A 25,783-nucleotide genomic window follows, 5' to 3' on the forward strand; every position below is an offset into this window, starting at 1 on the left:
TCTAGCTTATCAAGGTTTTTTCTTGTTTGGGGACTTTTAATCTAGCAAAAGCCCTGAAAATTGCCCACAATTTTCTTCAAAGGGTTTATAGTTTCACATGTTACATTAAAGTTTATAATCCAGTTTAAGTTAATATTTGTATAAAATATGAGGCTTATGTTAAAATTCATTTTTTTTTATTTTAAGCCTGCGATCCAAGTCTGTCTGAAACACGATCCTTTCTTCATGTGCTCCACTTTGTACCTCTGTCAAATGAGCTGGCTCTCCTTTCACTGGTCTTCTTCCAGATCCTAAATGCTACTCATTAACCCACGCACTTACCCCATCTCAAGTACCACACACCCCAGAGCTATTGAAATCCACCCTCACATTCTTTTTCAAATCTGCCTTAGTTCTTCTCTCTTATTTTCAATACAGATTTTGAATACTCACATCTATAAGTATCTTACAAGGATTTTGATATAAATTACACTAATTGAAGGACTATCAACATACTTAGTATGTATAAGGAGAATAAATTCTAGCAGATATTTGGCAAATTTTGGGGAAATCCTTATACAAGTCATTTTGTCTTCTGCAAACGGTCACAGCTTTACTTCCTCCATTCCTCTTTATGGGCTCCACCTCCCCTCCTCCCGCCTCCCCCCCTCCAGCCCAGAACTGTAACATCCAGTAGAAGGCTGAACAGCAGTCATGAGAAGAGCTAACCACCTCATTTCTTAGTTTAGGAGGAAATCATCTAATTGCTAAATGTAACACTGCATTAAGCTCTTTATAGCTGTTCTTCATTAACTGAGGAAGTATATTCTGTTTGCATTTTTTTAAGTTTTTTTTTATGGGGAGCTAAACTTTGTCAATTTTTAGCAGCAATTATAACTGTGTGATTAGTACATATTGATTAGTTCTCAAACGTTAAAGTACCTCAAATCTCTAGGATAAATCCTGCCTGGCTGTGGCAGGTAATTCTTTTTATGTAATCCTGAATTCTCTTTGCTACCATTTCTTAAGGATACTGTAGTCAATATTCATGAGAGATATTCATCTCTCCTTCGTTAGGTCACACAGAATGCCCTCGTTACAGACTCCCATCTTTCAGTCTCGGTATGTAAAGAGTTTACTCCACCACTATGTGCCACCCTTGTCCCAAGCAAATGAGACAATTGGTCTTGCATTTCCAGAATCATGAGCCAAAATACACCTCTGCTTACTTCATAAGTAGGTACTTCATACTCTGCAGGTATTCTGTTATAGTAGCACTAAGCTGCCTAAATTACATATTCTTTTCCATTATCCTTTTGTTACTTGTTTTTAGTTTGAGTCCACCATGGCTAGAGAGCAAACTTTGCAAATTTTCAGTTATTTTAAATGTGCTGAGTTTACAACTCAAGTCATGGTATATCTTGGTGCATTTTCCATTTATTTTAAATATATGTACTGTTGCTCTTGAGTGGAGCCTTATGTAAGTGTTGATTACATCCTGTTGATTGACAGTGATTACTCTGTCTCCTTGCTGACTTTCTGAGAGAAAGAAGCATCGGCATTTGCAGCTATCACTATGGATGTTTCATTTTGTCCATTTTCCTCCATGTGCTTTCAGTTCTATTGTTTGGTTCATACAAGTTTAGGATTGCTGGGTGTTCTCTGTGGTCTGACACATTTACGATTTCACACCAGCCCCTTTGACTCTGGCAATGTAATTTGTTACGGAGGATACTTCATATCTATATTCCCATATCTGATGTTTGCTTAAAGTTTTCATGCTGCACTTTCTTCTATCATTTTAATTTTATCTTGCCTATATTGCTACATTTTATGTAAGTACCCAATGGCTCATAATTGGGTCGTTGTTTCATTTTTAGTAGACTTTATTTTTAGAGTATTGTTTTCTTTCAGAGCAAACTTAAGTGAAAGGTACAGAGAGTCCCTTTATCCATAGATAGGTCCATGTAATACTAACACTACCCAGAGTGCTGTAATTTTCACAGAAACTGAACAGGACATGGAACCTTCACCCAGAGTCCACAGGTGGCATTAGCATTCTCTCCTAGTCGTCTATGTATTCGGGCATATGTGTGACAACACGTATCCACCCACTCTCAGTGTTTAAAGAGTTGCTTTATTGCCCTGAAAGTTCTCTGGAATCCCTTGGCTCATCTCTGCCTCCCCCACAGCTGGCCACCACAGATCTATAAGATTGATACACACACCTCTAAAGAGGTCCAGGGCAGGGGTTGGTGGTTTAAAAAAAAATGGTCCCAATGATTAGAGGGCTGGAACTCTCATTACAGCTCTGGGGAGAAGATAGGCGCTGGAAACTGTGTTCAATCAATTTAATTAACCATGACTGCAGAATGAAACTCCAATAAATTTTCTAGATGAAGCCTGGGGAGCCCCCTGGGTGGGAAGCCCAGAGTTCCAGGCTCCAGAGACAGAAGCTTCTAAAGAGGATTTACTAGGCTTTCTCTAGCTCTTTTTCATCTGGATGCCCACCAGCTTCCTTTATAGTAAAATGATGATCTTACAAATGAGACACTTCTGAATCTCAGGAGCTTTTAAGTGAATTATCAAAACTGAGGAGTCATGGGAAGGCCCAAATTAAATATGATGTCAGCTGGGCAGAGGTGTGTGTGACAAGACCCCATTGTGGCTCATGTCCAAACTCAGGTCGGTCCAGGTGTGGGCTCTGTCCCTTGGCTCTGATGCTAACTCTGGGTAGTGTCAGAGCTGAATGACTGAAGCACACCCACTTGGCGTCAGAACCACTGATAGAGCAAGAGTAAGAGAGTCTGGGGGTGACAGCTGTGGGACAGGCTTGAGAGTCAATATCATTTGCCTTTAAGTACAGGACAAAAAGCATCACAAGGTGGCTCTAACAATCCAGAATACGGAACTCTACATGCCTCTAGATGTAAGGGGAGAAAATCCCACTTCTACTGGAGTTTGGGCAGGAAATAGTGATTACAAGAAAAATCCATAATCAGGAACAAACAGAGAAACTCTAAGAAAAAAATGTAATTATTGTCTATTCCATGGGTCAGAGGTGAATAGGGGCTTCATAGATTTTAACATACATACATACACACACACACACACACACACACATATAATGTTGTAGACTGTCCAAAATGCTTCTTTGGGGAACTATGGGAAGAGACAAACAAGTGTGATTATTATGTGTTCCAAGAAGAGGGGCATATGAACTGAATCCTCTCATCTCATCTAGGCCTTCTGGCTAACATCTAGCACTAAATTAAATCTTCATCTTCATTACTGGGAAGGCCTCACTCAGATGCTGAACATAAGTCTAAAGCAATCAGTGGTGATGTAAGCACATTGTTTTCTTTATGGATGTAAATCTCAGAGAAACCGCTAAATGGGTTGGAGCCAGCTACCTATGAGAAATGTAATGGAGGCAGAGATACAGAAAACCTCAGGTCTGCCTTCCAGTTTTTAAAATGTGAACAAGAATTATTTAATAAAAACAAGGTCCCCCAAAGAAGTGTCACCAACCATGTGGTGTTATTATCAGCATTTTACAGACTAGGACACAGGGCTTTGTTGGCATTTCAGAGCCCACGGAATCACAAAGGTCTCCGTCCATTTTTAATTTAAAAAATATGAGATAAGATCTCACCATGTAGCCCTACCTTGCCTGAAACACCTTGCATGGACCAAGCCAGCTTCAACTTCACAGAGATTTTCCTTCCTCTACCTCCCATTGCTGAGATTAAAGGAGTGTGTCCCTATACCTGGCTTACTCTCACCTCATTTTTAAATGATATTCTGAGTATTTCAGATCTTTTGTTTCTCTCTGAATCATCCCCGTAGATGCTTATAAATTAATATTTTAACATCACAGTTGATTCTGACAAGAAAACATCTTTTGAACAAGACCTTGAGCAATCCCAACAGTCCTCCCCAAGCAAGGCAAGAACCTGGACTTGCTCCCTCCCTCTTTTCGGCTGCCACTGCTGGCTTCCTCCCAGGTCCTGGCTAGATGGACAGTCATAGCTGGATGTACTGGTGGAGGCTGTCTTTCACTTCTCCATGTATGGTGACTCCACTATGATGAGCATATGCATGTGGGCTTTAGTATCCAATCAATCAAAGGAGACACGGGATTGCTCATCCAACTGGTTGTACAGAGATTTACAGAGTGAAAATTGGAGCTTTGGCTTTCTGGCCCCGCTTCCCTCTACTCCTGCACTTTCTTGATGATGTGGATTCTATTCTGCCTGTGTCCTTCTGGAGAAAGCTCCTCCTCTAGTCTCCCAGATGAGTCTGAGGTTGTGTTTTTTTTCTCTCCTGCCTGGTATACTGGAAGTGAAGGACTCATGGAATCCAGGAAAAACAACAACAACAAAACAAACAAACAAAACCCTTCATATTCATTCATACTTTCAATAAACAGAATCTCCAGATGTTCTTAATCACTGTTTCCCAATATAACTTCCCATCCAGGAGCCCCTCCAGGAAGGTAAGCCCCAGTACATGGATACAAGGTGAAATAGTGAGCCTGGAGATAATTCACTGAATATTTTATGTCCAAAATGCAGATGCTGGCAGGGGTCATGAAGACTGCCATGACAGACTCAGAAGCCAACTCCATGGCAGTGTGACACCAGAAAGAAGAGCAGATGCAGTGGAATCAACATGACAAAGGAACAAAGACAAGATCCCTAGGACAGAAGAAAGACAATGAGATTTGGATTCAAGTCCCCAAATGTCCTCTGTAAAGCAGGCAGGACAGCCAAACTAGTGTGATGACATCTCCCATGATCATCCAAGGGACACAAACGAGCGAAAGTGCATTGCAAATTCCAGGTTAGATTCAGAAATGATGTCACTGTATGGCTGTTTTCAAATGTGGACACTGAAAATACACTCAAAGTCACACAAACAAAGTCAGGCACAGGAATCAAACCCTTTCCACATTTTCCAGAAGAATCAGTGATAATATCTCATTTCTCATTGCCTCCCAGAGTGGCATTTCTGAAAAGCATGCCATTTTCTGAGACCAGCCAAAGCTACACAATACTTCCCACCTTGCTCTACATTCCCTCTCTGTGTATAAGTTCCGAACAGGCACTTTAAGGGACTTCTTCCCAAACCAGTATCTTTTAATGATATCTGTGAAAATCCAAGAAGCCAGCAGAGCCCGTGTGCTGCCATGTCCATGGCCAGCTGCTTCTCGCCTATGCAAAACACTCCTGGATGGGAACACTTCCCATCATGAATATTCCTTTCCATTTTATACTTTAATCTACTGCCCATAATTTTCCCTGTCAGAAACAATGAAGGTGCCATCTGCACACTGCTGTTTTAATGTATGCCTGATGGTTATTGTCAAAGGACTGTCCTGGGTCACTGTCACTGCATTAATTGTTCAATGCACAAAACAAGCTGGAGAGTCCAAATCATCCTGTCATGCTGGGGGGGGGGGGGGCGGGAGGAGGAGGGAATGAGAGGAGGAGAGGAGGGATTTCCCACAGCCTGTGTCATCTTCCACTGTGATGTTCAGCCTATGAGGGAAGAGCCTGGGACGGGCTCTACTCAGCTGGAGTTGGAAACACCCAATCCATAATAATATCATGCCTTTTACCAGTGATTTCCAAAGTCCGTAAAGATCTTTCAACAGATAAGCTATGAATATCAAGTCAAAGCTTTTCAAGTTAACCATACCAAACTTTATTTCCTATCAAAGACTGGCCTTATAATCTTTGAAATTAATTAGAGATTAAAAGTTTTGATGGCCAAGACACTATGAAAATTTGTTTTGATTTCCTTCTGAGTCATTTCATAAACACACACACACACACACAAAAAAAAAAACCCCAAGAAAATCCATTTCAGTCTTATTCATGAGCCACCAACCTTCATTATGGATACTGCTTACAGGTCACTTTACTGCTCTAAATAGCACCAGCACACAGTAAATAAATAAATAAATTAAATAGATAAATAAATAAGTAAATAAATAAATAAATGCAGTTAAATAAATATATATGTGTGTGCGTGCATATATGTATACACATATACATACATACATACATATACATATATGTGTGTGTATATATATGAGCCAAACAGTGCAACAGATATAACAATGGGAAAGAGATGATGTTTCCCAGTAGCTGTCTGTTGGGAATGGACAGCAAGTGAACCTCTTAGGACAGGAGCCAAGCTCTCTCTCATAAGCCCCTCTTTCCTGTTAGCTCTCAAAATAATGGGTGCCATTTCAATGCCTTTGAATATTAAAAGGTACCAGAGCCAAAGCTTTTTCTCCATATCATACACTCCTCAATAACTGAAATGTCCATTTGAGTACAGTCATTATGAAATGTGATGCCCAAGTATGACCTCAAATAATCACCCGACACTTTACCTTTAATTACTCTTGAAAATACAAACTATTTAAAAGTGATATAAACCATACCCCCCCAAAAAAATTTAAGGTAGATTACAAAGATAAGAAAGGTTTTAAAAACATCTTGTAAGGGAAAATCAAATTGGCTCTAGGAGAGAACCTGTGCTTTGCGGTCTGAATTCCTGGCATGAATTCCCTGTGACAAAAGAAAATGTCCCTGTGAACTTCAGTGAGAAAGTGGCTAAAAACAAGACGCAACGTGCCTAAGCAGCCGAGAAGGACTTATGAACCATACTACATTTAGGAATTTCTGTTTACTAAAAGATACTGCAATTCAAAGTGTCCCGAAAGAACATTTTAGGAAGTAAGCCCACATCCAGCGTTTGAAGTGGCACTAAAGCATAACGAGCGGCCTCTGTGTGAATGCCCTCTCCAAACATCGCGCTGAAATCGTCTTTGGAGGCTGAGAGATAGCTCAGTCAGTAAGAGTGTTGCATAACCCAAACAAAAAGGAGATGGGGAGAGAGAAGGGAAGGAGGGGGAAGTAGAGAGAGAGAGAGAGGGAGAAAGGTATATGTGTAGAGATACAAATTTGTAACCCCAATGTTGGGGAGGCAGGGCCACACAGCCTTGTCAACTTGGTGAGTTCTAGGCTAACGAGATATTCAGCCTGCAGGAAATAAAAAATGTGATCTCAGGTTCTAAGGAAGACACCTGAAGTTACCATCTGGCCTCCACAAGCACATGCGTGTGCACGGAAACACACGAACACGCGTACATGAGGACTCCACCTCAGTTATGGACTAATGTCTTAACTGAGGGAGGGAGTTCATCTTCATCCCACTCTCTTCCTCTTTCTCTTCTTGTTCTAGGCCATTCGAGGCCTTCCATGTCACCAACATAAAACAGGACACCATCTAGCCTCTAGAAAGGTAAGAAGTCAATTTCTACTCTAATGAACCAGTTACATTCACGTATTGTCTTCTAGCAGCGCAAAATAAAGACAGAAAAGTTACAAATTCGTAGTATAAAAATTCATACATGAGAGCTTTAAACAAAGCAACATAAGAAAACATCAAAAAAATAGATCTGAACAAAAATTTCTCAAAAATTAAATAATCTCATGTTATTAGCAGTCAAGGTATTGCTAATTAAAACCCCAGGAAATATTATTCCACACTCACCAGAATGACAAATTTATTACTTTTAGTACTGAGGAATGGACTCAGGGCCTTAAGCATACCTTAAGCATGCCAGGCAGGGGCTTTACCATTGGCCTACATTCCAAATCACTGAAGACACCAAGTGTTTGAGCATGTACAGCCACTACAACTCTCCTAAAGTGTCAGGCAACGATCTGAAACAGTTAGAGACTTGCTACTCTCTAGCAGAGCAAGCCGACTTCCATTGAATGGACCATTCAGAAAATGCAAGCCTTGTGCACAACAGTCACTGTGGAGATCAGCCCTTTTAGGCTGTGGGATCTGATACTAACCTAGTAGTATTAGTGTCAAAGCTGAACTGACTGTCACACACTCATCTGGTGATAGAGGCAAGATGGAAGATTCCAGTGAGACAGCTGCAGGACAGGCCCAGGAAACAATCAATTTGCTTTCAAGTGAGAGGACAGAAATCATCACAAGATGGTTCTAAGAACACAAAAGACAGAACTCCACGTACATCTCAACAGGAGAGGGGAAATTATACTTCTACTGGGGAGACAGAGATAAAGGAGCAACTGTAACACAGGAAGGACCACAGCACTAACTCTAGGGAAAATAAATACAACCACAGCCTACTCCATGACTCAGAAGTGGACAGGACGCCACAGACTTTAAAATAAATACCGCATATCAAATTCAAGCAAAACTGATTATGTAATTTCTTGGGGACATGTGGGAGGGCAAAGGAAGTGTGGTAGCTGTGTGGCAGAGAGCTGGGGAGAAATTTGAGAATTAAATCTTCTTTAAATATTGAGCATCACTCTAACCGAGAGTGACAATATAAGCATTGTGCAGATGATGCAGATGTAAATCTCCAAGAAACAGCTGAAAGAATATTCATGGAAGTATTCTTTATAACAGAAAATCTACCGACACTCTAGGTATCTATCAATATAATATGAAATCTTGTTACGGCTGTACAATAAAAATGAGTGAAGTGAAGTTACAGGCAACAGCTTTGGTGACTCACAAAAGTAAATTGAACAAAAGCAGCCATATATGAGGAAATAGATACTGTTAAAGCTCCACAGAGAGGGATTAGGTGGTAGACGGGAGCACACTGGCTTTAAGCCCTGGTACTGAGGAGAATAAAAATAAAAGAAGTCCCAGAGGCAGCAAAGATTAAAACCTGGTATCTGAAATAAGGTTAGCAGGTTTGTTTGTCCTGGAGGATGGGATGGCTGGGCTGGGGGGCAGGACCTTGGGTGAGTCCCTTTGTGGCAATTCACTGGCTGGATTCTGATATTGCCACACACTTGTGCATACCAACTGCAATACAACACAAAGTGTTCAAACAGGATTAAGGGCTAACTTCCAGAATGAAATCTAAGCCTCCATGAGCTAACTTGATGAAGTTACTCTAAATATCAACAAAATGCCTTTATGGAATAGCAAACTGTGTTTTCTGACCAGTGATTGAAATTGCAGATTTTATCAAGCCAACGTTAATCAAATACACTCTGACGATCAGTGAGCAGTCTTGGCTTAATCTGTTTAATCAAAATCACCAAACATTATTTATTTATAATTATATTAGAGTAGATATGCTACACCAGAAACTCTTTATATAATCTAAAACCTGAAACCAACTGGAAAGCTACCCTATGTTTACCTTCTCTCTAAAAACAAAGTGAGTTCTCCCTTCACATGCCCTCCCTGTGGAATCGAGATACCATTGCTTCTGCTCAAGGAAGAATCTTTACAGACAGTTTGCTTTCAGTGATCCAAAAGTCAATGCCCTACGCCTAGCACCTCTCACAGGTGGCTTTCTTTAGCCATGACAAGTGCAATTCCCTGTTGCCTGCCCCCTGCAGGGGAGACAGGTCAGCAGCCATATCTACAGACTGACAGACCTGTGCTCAGCCCCACTCAAAGCCTTGTCTCTCACCCAGCCTCCCCTGTTCATTTTAACCCACTCTCTTGGATTTTATATAACCTTGTATTTAATTTCTGATTGTTTTAATTAACTATTTCTGCCTGCCAGGTGCTATGATCCCAGGTTTCTGTTTTAACTTCAATGTATCAATGCATGCCAAGGGCAAAAGTAAGGGAAATATCTCTCTCTCTCTCTCTCTCTCTCTCTCTCTCTCTCTCTCTCTCTCTCTCTCTCTCTCTCTCTCTCTCACACACACACACACACACACACACACACACACAAACACACACACCACATATGCACACATCACTTTACAATACTTTGAGTGTTATGTTTGCTAAAATAGCTGATGTTGACTGTGATGAAGGAAATCACTGACATGCACAGCGTGAGAATAGCTGTTGAAAAACACCAAATGGGGGAGGTAATCCCCAACACCAACTGCACAGATACAAAATGACTTTTGTCTTATCTGTAAACACCACCTAATCCTGATGTTTAAGTTAAATAAGCAGTAGAGAAGAGATTTTATCACTGTTCGGCCATGACAGGACCATTTCTCTTTCTTTAACAGCATGTCAGGGATGAAACAGAGAGCCGGAGCTCTGGGAAATGTACTGAGTGGCCTTGAAAGTTATCATTTGTAAGAAAGACTCCTGCAAGATAACTGCCCATAATATCCAGCAACAATGATGAAACAGTTTTGGAAGTTTTTATTCCTAGACCCATAAACAGGTTTGAGAGGGGGGAAAATTCTACCATAACAAATTTGGGTTGATTATATAAAGGAGCATTGTAAATAGTACGCAACAATGGTCAGCTAGATGGACACCAGCTACTGAGCGAAAACAATTGGAAAAGCTGGAAGAAAGGCAATCACAAGTTTGAAGGCACCAGGGAACTGTCAGGGCAGTGAGGGATCACAGACACGCTGAAACAGGGTGGGGGACCCCAGGGAACAACAGCCTACTTTTCTAAGATCACATGGTGTGTCCTTCAGAGAGACTACACATCTGAGGGCACCCGGAAAGAGGGTGGGACAGAACAGGCACTCCAGCTCAGGGAAGCGAAGGAAGATCCTCGTCAATTCTTGGGAATTCTAGCCCAGAATGTATGAGCAAGAAGCACTTCCAGGGGTTAGAGAGGGGCAGTTGCTTTCCACAGCCTCTGAATGGATGGAGAGAATGCTGGCTGCTGGTGTCGGTGCGCTGGCAGCTGAGCAGAGGAAAGTGCAAGCCAGAACTGAGAATGTGTTCACAGGCCCTTCAGATAATGCCTATAATTTCTACATACATTTTCTAGAACAAACAAAAAAAACCACCTGGCTTAGAAGACTGTACATCGTGTTACTGGGGGGAAAAAAAAAACAAGAAAATCAGCAGTAGAAACAGTGTGCCTCAAACACCAGAGCCTTTGACTGGAGACTGCAAACGGTTCTCTGGTGTTAGTTTTATTTCTTTATGTGTATGGGTGTTTTGCATGTTTGTTTGTCTGTGCACCACATATGTATCTGATGCCCATGGAGGCCAAAAGAGGGTATTGGAGTCCCTGAAACTGGAATTATAATTTTGAGGCACTGCTGGGAATTGAACTCTGGTCCTCCAGAAGACTCTTAACTACTAAACTCCTTGACAACTCCAGCCCCCGTGAATGATTCTTACTAACATATGAGTTTTAAGAGAAATGTGCAATGAACAAAATGTAAGAAAAACCAAAAGAAATTTTCTTGAAAGTGAAATCAATAGATGAGAAAACAACCAGACAGAAAGGATCTGTGACTGAACATGAGTCACCAGCGGGTAGCTGTAAGGAAGCCTGGAGAGAGAGTCATGCAAAATACAGGAAAAATCAGAGCTGGGAGCACAGCAGAGTTGCTCAGTCTCAGCATTCCTGATACCTTGGTCCAGGTACATCCTGGCTGCACCCAGGAAATTTTCCACACTTGAGACATTTAGTGGCTTCCTTGGTCCCATCCCAGGAAATGTCAGTAGCACCCTATGGCAACCAAAAGTGCTTCAAGACATGACTGGTCATCCCCTAGGTGACACAATTGTTCCTAGAAAGGATGCACTTGTATACAGAGGGTAACAGTGTTTCAAACACACAACTACAGTCCCAAAAGGAGTAAGGGGAAAACAGAGCAGAAACCACACTTGGCATGTGTGGCATTCCAACATTTATGAAAGAAACCATGTAACAGAAGCATAGCCCTATTTTGAGCTCAGGGTTGTCCAGGAGACCCCCAAACACATACAGGCTTTTGCTATTGCCCTTAGTTGTCTCAGAGTGGAAGTGTTTCCTATTGCTGAAGACACCAGTGCCCAGAGACCCCCCCACCACCACCCTGAGAAGGAACAAACCTGAATACTTCATCCCTGAAGACAAGCTTTCATGGTACCAGAGTGTACCATGCAAGCTTCCAAAGGAGGGAAGCCACCAATGATCCTACCCAGCAATGACAGCAATGAACCACAACATAAAACAACATGGCACGATAACCCTGAGGGTGCAGTGGTGGCACATTCACCTTGGACGTGACCAACAGCTCTTTAATTGGACTTCAGACCCACTCAACAGGAGGGAAATCATGCCCGATACCGGAAGCCTAGCCAACTACCCAGGGCCAGTGAAGTCATGGATCTTAGAGAAGAACCTACAATCACCACTTTAACAAAACCAGCATAATCACTAACTACACTCTAAACATTTGTCCTTACACCCACAGATAAATGTAGTTCTCCCCCCTCATCAAGGAAACTTCTCTTTGTAACAGATGGAGACCACTACAGAAAAACCACAGCCAATCAAAATGTAGAGTTTGGATCCTGGCGCCAAGGGATACATCATCAAACAACTCCTGCACCTACGGCTAAGGGTACACTGTAGAAGGGAGGGAGAAAAGACTGTAAGAGCCAGAGGATCAGGAAGATTGCTGTGAGCCTGCATCTCCTAGAAATGTCAGAAGCTACACCTGTAAAGTCTCACCAACATCACCGCCCAAAGGTAAGCTGAGCAGACAATACCGAGAGTCATGCCAAAGTGGATGGGGGGAGCCTAAGGGAGCTCAACCTACACAAAGAACTGCAGGCGACTAAGGAATACTGAAGGTGGGAGAAATGGTCTTCCCCAGGGAAGAGCACGGCAATTGGTTATACAATACCAAATGGTCAGCCCTGAAAACATGCATACAAGTATCATTATTCAGACAGAGCGGTTTATGTTTAGAGGAGTGTGTGTGTGTGTGTGTGTGTGTGTGTGTGTGTGTGTGTGTGTGTGTGTGTGTGTGTGTGTTCAGGAAAAAGAAGACAAAACAAGCACAAATCTAGAAATGACATAAAATCGCTTACAACAAACAACAAAGCCTTTAAGAGTACCCAGAGGAAAATAAGAACAAAGCACCTTAAAGATGAACATGACACTCACCTGACCTTAGGAAAAGCAGTGGCAAGAAGAAACAATGGGGTAAGAGTTTTAAAATGAGAAATGGGCTGGTAAGATGGTTCAGTGGATAAAGGCCCTTGCCACCAAGCCTAACAACCTGAGCTCAATCCCTGGGACCCACCTGGTGGAAGGAGAAACCCAACTCTTGCAACTTGTCCCCTGACTTCAACACATCTGCAGCCACACACACATAAACCTACATGTGTGTACATACACATACACGATAAATAATTGTAACAAAAATTTTCTAACAAAAAAAATGTGGTACATAAATTACTAACCCAGATTTTGAACCATTATTTGAAAATGAAATCATTATGAATATATGTAGAGACAGAGAAATCACAGATTTTTGCCACTTCTAGAGCTACACAATGGAGTACCAAAGAGGAGAAGGCAATGGGAAGTCAAGGATGCGGGCAGGAACAAAAGCAGCAGAAATGTAAATGGATGAGCAAATTCAAAAGACTATGTCAGAGGAGACTGGACACAATCAGAGTGGTGAGACGGGAAGGGTTCAAGGGAGAGGAACAGGGAGAGGCTGAAGGGAGGAAGGGGGAGGGGAAATCATTAAGTCGATTTCAATTAAAAACATTTTTTAAAGGATATGTCAGCTCAGACAATTATAATGTTAAGTTTCAAAATACAGTGAGAAACAAAATGCATGGCATTCAAAGCACGTACATTGAGAATGTGAGATTGAAGTCCACGTGGAAAAGTGTGCTAACATCTGCACACTGCACGGAAAGAGCTATGACCTTCATTAGGATGTCATTAGTCAAGGATTCCTGCTGCAGTCTGTAGGTCACGGGAAGAAAGAGATGTATGACTAACAAACTGGGGGCGAAAATGAGAAAGGAGAGAGAAGCGAACAGAGGAGTCCCAGCAAACACTGAAAAAACTGACTTCAACCCAGCTGCTGCACCCAGTGAGGAACCAAAGACAAGGGTTGTAAATAAACACCACAGAACCAGCCCCACTGCGCATTTCATAAAGGAGACACCACGATCATTCAAGTAAAACTATTTTAAATTCTTTCTGAACTTACCAAAAGGAAGAGGGTTAGGTATGCAGTGACTCAGGAGTTACATAACAGTAGCCAAACAACAGTCTCTACTACTTGGCCTATGTGCATCCCTTTAAAATTAATGCTGCTTAATATTGATCAAGGCACCATAAATGGTGTCTTAGTACTTTAATTTTTAAATATTTCTCTCCAGACTTATAAAAATGAAAAGAAGACAAAATAAACCACACCAGAATGTCTTAAGCAATGGTGATTTGGATAATTTCTCCTCCTCAACTCGGTCTTTGTTAAAATTTGATTTGGCTTGCTCTACAAAGCATATCTTTCTTTTGTAATTTTAAGAAATGTCACTTATAGAAACATTATTAGGTCAGCTATCCGGTTCTGCATGTAATGAGCTTGGAATTCACCACTGTGTCCTAACAAGAAGTAAAGAGCTGAACAGACTGAAAATGAACCATTCCTTGCCTACTTTGTAGGAGAGGGGAGAACCTAGGACACATAGCTACCCTCAAGGTCGGGGAGACAAAGAGTCACATCTACCCAGAGCAGACTCAGAGCAAAGAACGGGACAGGAGAACCTGTCTGTCATTGAACGGCTGAAGACTCAGTGCAGATAATCCTGACAGTTACAAACTCCAGAGGAACTTAGTCATAGGAACCCCATAACATTGGGAGGCTTACTACCAGAAGCCTGACCGGGATCCCTAATAAACAGAGACACTCTTCCTCCAGCTTCCCTAAGCAACGGCACTTTGCAATATACCAGAAAGCCCTCTACTTAACAATGTCCACCCTACAGCAGAATGATACAAATTCCAGCCAGCCTTAGCCAGTCTGTGCCACCTAATGAGAAAGAAAATGACTGAACTGGTTGGTCCATAGTCCAGGGGCTCAGCAAAGCCTGCCACTTGATCACAGTACAAAGGAGCACTCCCTCTCTTCCCACACGGATCCATATGAGCAACGGCTAATTTCCTGGAACTCCTCCATCCAGTCCATCATATCTGGCTGTAAGAAAACGTCAGAAAACTCGCTAAAAGGCAAAAAAAAAAATGCAACTTGAAGAGTCAGAAAGGGCAGGCGTGACAGGGATGCTGGAGCTGAAGCTTTCAAGACCAGAAACTGACAGAGGCTGTTAATATGGAAGCTCTGGTGGAGGAAGCAGACGCCATGCAAGAACAGATGGTGACAAACAGAAAGAAAAAAATCTAAGGAAGAACCCAAAGAAATGCTAAAGACCAAAGCCTGGTAAGAAAAATCGGGTGCTTTCCACAGAGGTGCCACAGAAGAGCCTCTGAGGGTCAGACTACATCCATGGAAACATTGAAAACAACATTGAATGAATAAAAAAAGGACAAAAGAAGTGTAACATGGGGGCTGGAGAGATGGCTCAGTGGTTAAGAGCACTGACTGCTCTTCCAGAAGTCCTGAGTTCAATTTCCAGCAACCACATGGTGGCTCACAACCATCTGTAATGAGATCTGGTGCCCTCTTCTGGCCGGCTGTCATATATGCTGTATACATAATAAAAAAATTAAATCTTAAAAAAAAAAAAAAAAGTACCCTGACTAGAAATATAGATTTAAGAAGTGTAACATGGGACCAGCAGAAGTTCAATTGTATATATTGGTCCAAATATGTCAATCACCACTTTGGTTTGATGCTCTAAATGTACCAACTAAAAGAAATGAAGTGAATGAAAAAGCAAAGTCCAACTCTGTATTGTCTACAAGAAACTTTATTAAATATGAAAACAGAAAGACATTAAAAGTAGAAAGGAAAAATACACTGTGCTATTGGTAAATATAAGAAAAGTACATCGACACAAGAACTCAAAACCAGCAATGTTGTCAGGGATCGAGGCTATCGCTGTATAATGAAAATGGGGTCAATTCTCCAGGACATACAATCTTTCGTATGTGCCTAACAATGGAGCACCAGATTATAGCAGACATGAAGTCAGAAAACTGCAAACAGCTTAACCCACCCTCCCAGCTAAATGGCCTCTGTTAGAACACACACTGGTGTGCTTGCTGCTCACAGTGGCATAAGTTTGTAATGTTAGCACCTGAGAAGCTGAGGCCAGACTGGGCTATACAATAAGACCCTGTCTTTGGCTCTCTGTCTCTCTTTGTCTCTGTCTCTGAGTGTGCCTCTGTGTGCCTCTGTGTGCCTCTGTGTGCCTCTGTGTGCCTCTGTGTGTGTGTGTGTGTGTGTGTGTGTTCTGTATCTATCTATCTATCTATCTATCTATCTATCTATCTATCTATCTATCTATCTATCTATCTATCTACCTATCTGCCTGCCTGCCTGCCTGCCTGCCTGCCTACATACCTACTTATCTACCTACCTACCTATAAACAAAATAAATAAATGTACTTGTGCTGCAGGTAGAAAATCAGTTAAGGACACAGTTGGATTTGAGATCTCCAATCACCCAGATGCAATCAATCTCTCTATAGAAGAATTCTTCACCAGATGAATGCATATTCTTAAAATGACATGGAACATTCCGTGAGGTCAAGGCATTCTAACTGCAGCACACTGTAGTACTCTATTACACAGTTAAAAGAACAGCGGTATCACATCCTGTGCTGTGTCTACAGTGGAATTTAACTAGAACCCAGTAACAGTCACATCCTGTGCTCAGACTACAATGAAATTTAAGTAGAACCCAGTCACAGTCACATCCTGTGCTGTGTCTAAAGCATAATTTAACTAGAACCCAGTAACAGTCACATCCTGTGCTGGGTCCACAGCAGAATTTAACTAGAACCCAGTAACAGTCACATCCTGTGCTGAGTCTACAATGAAATTTAACTAGAACCCAGTAACAGTCACACCCTGTGCTTGGTCCACAGCAGAATTTAACTAGAACCCAGTAACAGAAGCATACCTAGAAACACCCCTCCCAAGACACACACAGATTTAAAGACCATGCTTCCAGACATGCGCCTAAAAAAAAAAAAATCAAAACAATATTTTAACTAAATGAGAATAAACATAACTTTTCAAAACTTGTAAGACAAAGATAATCAGTGCTTAGAAGGAAATGTATAGCACCAAGCGGCATTTAAAAAGAAGAAATACCTATAATCGATAATGTCTCTACCTTATGGGAAAACACAAATTAATAAATCTAAATACGAATTACAACAGAAATAAATTAATTTGACAATAGGAAATCAATAGGCAAAATGAACATTAAAAACCGGCTTTTTGAAAAGATCAATAGAATTGACAAGCCGCTAGCTCAAGGAGGAAAACAAAGACAGCATAAATTACTAATACCAGAAATGAAAAGGAGGCCACTATCCCAACCCTATGACATTAAAATGATGTAAACTAATACATGAACAAGCATGTACTCACAAATTTGATGGCCTAAGTAAAATAGACCATTTCTTTTAAATAAATAATTTGTTAAATTACACACACACACACACACACACACACACACACACACACACACACACCGAGGAGAGGGCGGTGGCTGAATAGGTTGATATTTATTAAAGAAATTAAAATCAATCACTAATTTTTTTCAAGAAAAAAAAGAACACCAGGCTCAGACATTACCAATTCTCTATTATGTCTTTGAAAGGGCAAAGGAATTATTTCCTGCATAATTCTATGAAGCCACATAACTCCAGAACACAAATATAAAAATCTTCAATGATGGAGTCTCCCAGAAGGCTCAGAAAGTGAAAGTGCTTGACCCCATGTCTGCTGACCTGTGTTGTATCCCAGGACCCACATAGTAGGGGGAGAATGCTAATTCCTACAAGCTGTCCTCTGACCACCATATGAGCACTGTGGTGTATGCACACACACACACATGTGCACACACACATAAGAAAAAAACTAAATAAATGTAAAATCAACAACAAAATGTGAGCAGCTTGAATCTAAGCAATGTACAAAGAGAATTGTTCCCCATTACCAAATGGGATTTATTCCAAATATGTGAGGATGGTTCAACATTGAGATATCAATTAGCATAATCTATCACATCAACCAGCTAAAGAACAGTAATTCCACTACCATATGAATAGACACAAATAAGCCTTTTAAAAACGTTCTGTATTCATTCATGATATGAAAGCTCAATAAATTAGAAATAGGGGAGAACTTCCTCAGTTAGATGAAGAATGCTGACAAAAAAATTACAGCTAAATTCGTAACTAATGGTGACAAACTCAAGCTTCGCTGTCAAGGATACGAGCAAGGCCAGAATGTTCCTCTCATTACTCTTTCTCGATGGCATGAGGCACACAAAGGGAATAAAGATATACACACTGGGAAAGGAAAACTGTGACAGCCTGTGTCTGCAGATGACACTATCGGCCATCAATAAAATCCAAAAGAATCACCAAATAAAGTCACAAGAAAACTTTTTGTGGATATGGGAAACCTACTTCTGAGGTGCATACATAAACGTTCTAGAAGAGTTGACACAATATCATACACAACCAAGGCTTGGGAGTGATGCTTCCCAACTTAAAGACTATTATATCATGATCACAGGAATGGGGCACTGATGGGGGGACACATGAGTCAGTCGAACAGAAGAGTGAGCCCCCAAAATACAACAGTGTGAACAGCGGTGACAGATACTTTTAAAAGAATGATACCAAAAATATTATCTGTGTAGCAAAAAGCACAAAAACCTTATACCCTTCACAAAAATAACTCAAATTGGATCAGATCTAAACCAATGTGAAACTGTATTCATCCTAGTCTAACAGAGGAAAAAAAACCACAAAAGGCAAAATTCATTAAAGACACAATTTGTATGATAGATTTCACCAAAATTAAAACTTTCTGCTGTGTAAAAGACATTGTTGGAACAAAATGACCAACCAACCACTCTACACGTTCTAAACGACACATCTGACAAATGACTATTTTTCAAATATATGCACTGATGAGAAAAAGATCTCACCACAAAAGAGGGTCAAGGATTGTAATAGACACTAAAGAAAAGCAGACGGCAAAGAATCCCATGAAAAGATGCTCCACATCATCTATGGGGCAAGCACACATGCGACAGTAAGGTACCACTACACAAGGGTTAGAATCAACAAAAGCTAAGACTCCAACAATACCAAATGCTGCTATGGATGGAGTAACAGAATGCTCACTGCTAACCTGAAGACTTGCCTGAGTACTCCTTACAAAGTGGAACAAGCCCTGGCCACTGAGCCTGGCAAATGCTCCTCCTGGTAATTTCCATAAGACTTCAGTCCGCATAAGAATAGCAACACAGATATCACAGCTGTTTATTCAGTTGCCAAAACTTAGGTGCAAATAAGACATGCCTCCATAGATGAAATGATAAATAAGCTAATATAATCACAATGCCCTGTTAGTCAACATAGAAAAGACATGAGCTGGCAAGTCATCAAAAAAATATGGAGGGTTCCAAGTGCCTGTTACTAAGAGAGAGGAGAAAATCTCAAAAAGGCTGCAAAGAGATGACTGTAACCCTATCACATTCTGGAAAAGATTTTTTTCTTTTTTGAGAGGTGTAGTGTGTGGTGTGTGGAATAGTATGTGCAGTGTACATACTTGTTACTATAGGTGTGTGCACGTGGATGAGGAGGCTACAGGTCAACCTTGGGTATCTTTCCTTTTGTGGGCTCTTCCTTTGTGTTCTGAGGCAGGGTTCCTTGCTGAACCCAAATCTAATAGGTTCTGCTAAGCCGGCCAGTTAACAAGCTTCAGAGATCTGCTGGTCTCCCTCCCTATACCCCAAGTACTAGGATTACCAGTGACAGCTGCAGCTGTTTGTGTGCTCTGGGGGATCAGAACTCAGGTCCTCATGATTACATGGTCAGCTCTTTACCAGCTGAACTAACTCCCCAGGCCCTGGAAAGGAAAGTTACACAATGAGTAAAAATACCAGTGGAGGCAAGGGTTTGAGGGAAAGATATGGAGGAAAGGGAGCATCAATAAACATTGTTAAAGCAATGCCTCAACTCTGTATGTGCTCCAATGGTGGACACAAGAGTACTAAGATTCATTTGTCCAAGTCCACATCACTGCCAGTAAAAATATAAAGTACAGCCTGAGAGTGATGCTGACATGTTGGGGTAGACTCACCAGGCTTGCATATAAACAATGGTACAGGAAATGATAATGAGAAGAGGCGGGGGGTGGTGTCAGGAGAGCCAGGTGGGAAATCTCTGCACTTGTTGTAAACTTAGAACTGCCCTAAAAAAAGAAAGCTATTAAATTATGGTAACTATCTGATTTTTCACCTTGGCCATTTCTGCTTAGACATCCCATGTGAGTATGATTTTTATTGAGAGGTGCAGCATTTTAAATTCAGCTAGTAAATAAAAAGCACAAAAATCTGCTGAGTGTTAGTTATCAGGAGGACACTAAAGGGACTTCAAATAAATCCCAGGTTCTTAGGGAACTGTGCTCCACCCCATGCCTGCCTCTACAGGAACAAACTCAAAATATACTACCAGTTTCACTGTCCTGTGAGTAAAGCTTCCAGAAAGCGCTGTAATCTAAAACATTTAAAATTCTAAAATTCATTCATGCATAACTATGTGTCTTGTATTTGTGCATAACTACATATTGATTTGTATTATTCATTTAAAGCATATTACCTTCTGGAGATGTTTTTATAACTGCGTATTTATTTTATGCAAATGGATATTAAGGATGGCCTTTAGATGCATGGGTCCAGGTAAATGACCAAATAGCGGCAGAGGAGAAGAAACACTATAAAAACCAGTGTCAACTCAGAAGCCCCATCTGCAAGTCTTCAGAATGATTTCCGATGCATGACCTCATTCTCAGCCCAGTGAAAAGCCCATGAAGTAAATTAAGAATCACTATAAACCCGAGTATGCATTAGGAATAAGGGACCACTTTCACTTAACTGATCTGTGAATGCACATGGTGCTTTTGTACAATTATGTATCATGGATAGTATACCCCCAAAGTCTCTTGAATCTTTCTCCTTCTCTACATTGCCACAAAGGTCATTCTGTGTTTGACCTTGTTATGGTTTAAATGTATTCCCAAAAGTTCATGTATTGGAATTTTAATTCTTTAATACAGTCATGTTGGGGTGATCCTTAGTGACTGGTGTATGGGCTCTGGGGACAGAGCCCTCAAAAATGCCTTTCTCAGAAGACTTGGTTAATTCTCAAGAGGCTGGATCAACTACCTGGAGAAGCAGTTAGAGCCCAAGGCTGTCCCTGTGTCTAGCCTCTTCTGCATGGGCACACTTGTTCTTTTGCTTTCTGCTCTGAGTTCAAGCAACATGAAAGCCCTCACTAGAATCTGAGAGGATGCTACGACCACGATCCTGGACTTTGCAGCTCCTACACCCAGGAGCCAAAATAAACCTCTTTCTTTATAAATTATAGTCTCAGCTATTTTGTTAGAGCAAGAGAAAATAAACCAAGAAAGATCTCCGTGTCCTTGCCCAAACTTCCCTCTCTAGCCTGCCCCACATTCGAGGCTTTTGTATCTTCTAAATATAGATACTGATACTTCCCGCGCCTGCTCAGAAATTCACCATGCCTTCCCACTCTCTACTGAGTGCTTTACCAAGGGGATAGCCAAATAACTAGAACAGACCACGGTGGATATGGCAAACCCTCTAAAGACCCATGTTTTATCTTTAAAACATATGCACATTTTTTCTTCATTCTAATCTATAATTCATACTTATTGGATTTAATAAAAACTTATGGTTAGAATGCTTCCATTTCTAAGAAACTAGGTTCTGGCAAGCTAGTCTTGCAGTTTTACAAGACTCTGGCTTGCTACCTTCTCATGCACAGTGTGTGACACACAGGGAGAGCACAGGCCAGCATGTGAACATTACAGCATATTCAAGATACCTTACACACTAGCACTTTTTAGCAGAGAAAATCACTTTAAAAAAAAAAGAATACAGACTAGAAAAGGGGTTGATAAAACTACCAATGGTTTGATCAATATTTTTTGAACTTTTAATAAGCAGAAGCATGTAAGTCCTGAGAAGTCTTGCAACCAAACCTGAAGCACACATCAACGGAGACAGGATTCCACGCAAATACCTAGTTGGAGGCAGAGAGCCAGGATCTTATGGAAACATCTTGCTAAAGGCAAGATTCAGGATTTCATGGAAACACCCTGCTGAAGGTGTCTCCTCCCTCACATTTCCAATGCTCTGCTTCCATTACCTGGGAAACACTTCCTACTTTTTCTACCTGGAAAACTCCTATCGGAAATCCAACCTCTTGCTCTTGAAACCACTCCAGCCACTGTCACTGGGAATAAATGTTTCCCTAGGAACATGTGCAGATCTTGTCTACAAACTATGTTACATTCCATCACATAAGGAAATCTGAGATTTACTTCTTGGTCTTAAAGCTAGCCAGATCGTGTTGCCTCTAAAGGTGGAAGTCCTCTCTTATTCATTTATAAATTCTCCGAAACTAACAAGGCCTACACTGGGGGCCCCACAAACACAGGTAGAATAAGCTGATGGTGAAAACAACCCTGCATGAAAAGTGAGTGTGTGCATGCGTGCGTGCATGCATGCATGCGACTATATGCCATCTCCACGTCCCTGAAGGCAGGACATCTATGCTTAAAAAAGGAGGGGGACGACAAGAATAAATCAGGGGACAATCAACCCTGGTCTAAGGAACAGCTGAGCAAAATGACCCCCTAGCACTGAATTTGTAAAGAGATTACACTAGCCAAGACTGCAACTCATAACCCTCTTGAGAGCTGGTGTCTCTGTCCAGAGTGCTGAGATTTCAGCAAGGAAGACCTGGCTCTGTTCCAAAAGCAGGCAGCGCCAAGCAGGATTGGAATACAAATGTTTGCATATTTCCTTATGCCTGATGTAGAAACCTCCTTCTCACCCAGGAGCTTAGGACGGCCACATTCAATCAGCTACAGTTCATCCAGTTGACTCTGTTCTGAAAAAAATAAGTTACCAAGTCGAAAAGCAGCAGCTTATGGCGGGCCAAGGGCATGTAAACTCAGTCCATGTGAGTTTTCCTGAGCAGACTGCCTGTCATCTTTGGGCATCCTTGGGCAGGTGACCATACCTCTCTAGGAATGGCCTTCGTGACCTCTGAGGAATGACTGCGTAATTAAGATGGAGCAAGGCTTCAGCAAATTACCAGCGTGTGGCAGGAACCTCTCTTTGTTAATCCCCTCAAAACCCATGAAGTGGATATGATTGTTCTCCTTTCACACATGAGAAAGCGGAGCTGAGAAAAGGCAAGTAGCTCTCTCAAGGCCACTCCACAAAGATGTAGCACTGCTGAGTAGGAAGTTCAGTATGTGCACAGCTAGATCCGAGGCCAAGGTGAGGCCACGACTTGCCAAACCTTACCCTCCCCTTGACCTCTGCTCATGACTCTCTTCACATGCATTTTTCTAACACAGATATGGTAACGACATAAAGGTGTATGATTTGTTTTTTATTTTTTTCTAATCTCCTAATATAACTAATTTTTTTCCACATCATGAATCCTATTTTACACCATAACTTTTCCTAAGAGTCAGCAAACCTTACTAACAGGTTAGCCAGATTTCCTAAAAGTTTTTCAATGGCCTTCGAAAGCCTGCTCCACCTCACACAAGCTCCACAGCTGAGTGCCCCAGCCCTCATACCATAAAGCTTACAACCACCCAGCCAGAGGCTGGCCAAAACAGACCCTGGGCAAGGAGAAGCTGAGGAGAGCATCTTACTGTGTGACTCTTATGGAACATGTTAACCTAACTACCTGACCCTTCCTTCTGTAGTTTTTGCATGAAAATAACGGTAATTGTGTATCTGGTCTTGGGGAATCTGTCATCATCACTCATATCGTCTTTAGCTCCTCACAATGGCCAGTGAAGTACTTAGGTGTCCATTCTGTTATCAGAGATGTCAAGGTGCAAGTGTTCACGAAACTTCCCAGTCAACCATCCCGAGACCAGCAAAGTCAGAAGCAACAAACCAACTTCTCGGCCACTTAACTGCTCTGCAGGGCTACCCCACCCCAAAATGCCCAGGAGCCTTTGCGCCTCCTCCACTTCACAGCTTTCCACCTCCACTTCTCTCCGATCTACACTCTGCTCCAGGACAGAATCCCCCTCTCTCACTGGCTGTCACTCTGACCCGCAACCAACAAGACCTCTTTGTCTTCCTTTCCTGAAGTCTGTGCTCTGTAAACTTAGAAAACAACTGTCCATGTGGCAGCAGCTGTCTTACATCTCTCATGATAAATCTCCCACATTGCCCACAACTACTTAATAAAGCAGGATCCTGCCACAGGAGGAGACGCAGGTTTAACGGGTATAGTACGGGGACAGAAGCCATTCATCATGACAGCTAGATTAAGAGGAACAAACAGCGCAGGAGCGATGCCACTTCACCTAAGCCCCTTTAGTGGTGTTCTGCACCTCCTACCTGGCGTTGTGGTTATTTTGGCACCTCTTTCCTCCCACAGCAGTTCCTCCTGATGACCACAAACACCCCTTTGCTCCACCCTTACCCACTACAAGCCTTGTATAGAACAGATACCGGAACACTTTCTAAGGATTGGCGCTGTTTGAAGAATCCACCTATGAAAAATCATACAAGTAGCCTAGCTAACAGAAAAAGAGAGAGAGAAAGAGAAAAAATAAGCTGACACGGGTACTGCAGGGGCGTGTCGCCTAAATCTAGTTGCTTGCTGCACGGGGGTCGAAGCGACTGCTATCAGCTGCCTGCCTGGAATCCTCCAAGAAGGATCGCCAGCACCCGTCCTGTCCACAGAATAAAAACAATGTCCATCACCGTAATGGGAAGGGTTCTAAACACCCACAAGCTAGCCTTCTATCCAGATAGATGGGCAACGGAAAGACCAGGCCCCCGCCAAAGCACTACGCAGTCACTAACGAGAGAGAAAAGCCTTTAAGTGACTAAACTATACCGGGCGGGCGTAGGACTGCACTAGTTTTCTCTCTAAGGAAGACCGAAAGTGACCAACGCAGCTTGTTCCTGCTACTGACTCCCAACTCGGGACACTTTGGCCCGGAGTTTCTGGTGCCCACGCACAGGTGGCTGGGGGGTCCTGCCCGGCGCGCCGCCCGGTCCGGGACAGGAGGGTGTGCGGCCCGAGCGCCACGCCACACTCACCACATCCATGATCTGCAGGAGGCTCAGGGAGAAGTACACGGTGAGCGGCTGCGAGTCGTTGGCCACCGGCCTCTCCAGCGGGTTGTAGTTCTTGACCAGCTCCTTGTACAGCCTCCTCTGGAACTCGCCTTGCAGGGACACTTGGGAAGCAGAGCGCCCAGCGGGCCTCAGCGCGCGGCCGCCGGCCACCCCGCCCCGGAGCAGCCCAACCCCCGAGCCCGGCCGCCACCCGGGACCACCCGCCCGCCGGCTCGCCCGCCCGCCCGCGCCTGCTCCCGGGAGTCCGCCGGGGGAGTGCGGTCGGAGCCGCGCCGCGGTTACCGTGCAGCAGCGCCGCGGCCAGAACCAGCCAAATGCTTCCCCGTCCGCCGCACATGTCGCCGGAGCTGCCCGCCGGGTGCCGCCGTCCGCTCCGGGCCGAGCAGCCGCTCCTGCCGCCTCCGCGCCTTTAAAGCGCTGCGCGCGCCCGCCGCCGCGCGCCCCCACACGTGACAGCGCGCCCCCGCCTCTCGGGCGCTCGCAGGGCCGAGCGGCTCCGCGGCCTCCCCGGGAACTGCATCCCTCCCTGCGCAGCTACTCGCTGGCCTCTGACCCCGCGCCGCTGGCTCCTGCTCTCAGCTGCGTGCTGTCCTCACAACCTGAACAGTCCCCTGCCACCCACCCACCCACCCCAGTCCTCCAGCACTCTCTGGTGCCACCATCTGCGTCA

The 25,783-nt window shown here is 42.8% G+C and overlaps 1 protein-coding gene across 1 annotated transcript in view; it reads right to left on the reverse strand.

Annotated features, from left to right (window-relative positions):
- The window catches only part of LOC102923597 (neuronal acetylcholine receptor subunit alpha-7), a 119,745-nt gene extending 94,198 nt beyond the window's left edge, over positions 1-25,547 (reverse strand). Inside the window, exons 1-2 of the mRNA XM_076544102.1 lie at positions 25,396-25,547; positions 25,075-25,214 (exon numbers count right to left, since the gene is read on the reverse strand). Coding sequence (XP_076400217.1) covers positions 25,075-25,214; positions 25,396-25,450 — 195 coding nt within the window. The 5' untranslated portion in view covers positions 25,451-25,547. The remainder of the gene's footprint in view (positions 1-25,074; positions 25,215-25,395) is intronic.
- Positions 25,548-25,783: the final 236 nt, after the last annotated feature.

This window comes from Peromyscus maniculatus, chromosome 1 (assembly GCF_049852395.1).
Source record: "Peromyscus maniculatus bairdii isolate BWxNUB_F1_BW_parent chromosome 1, HU_Pman_BW_mat_3.1, whole genome shotgun sequence".
NCBI classification, from domain to species: Eukaryota; Metazoa; Chordata; class Mammalia; order Rodentia; family Cricetidae; genus Peromyscus; species Peromyscus maniculatus.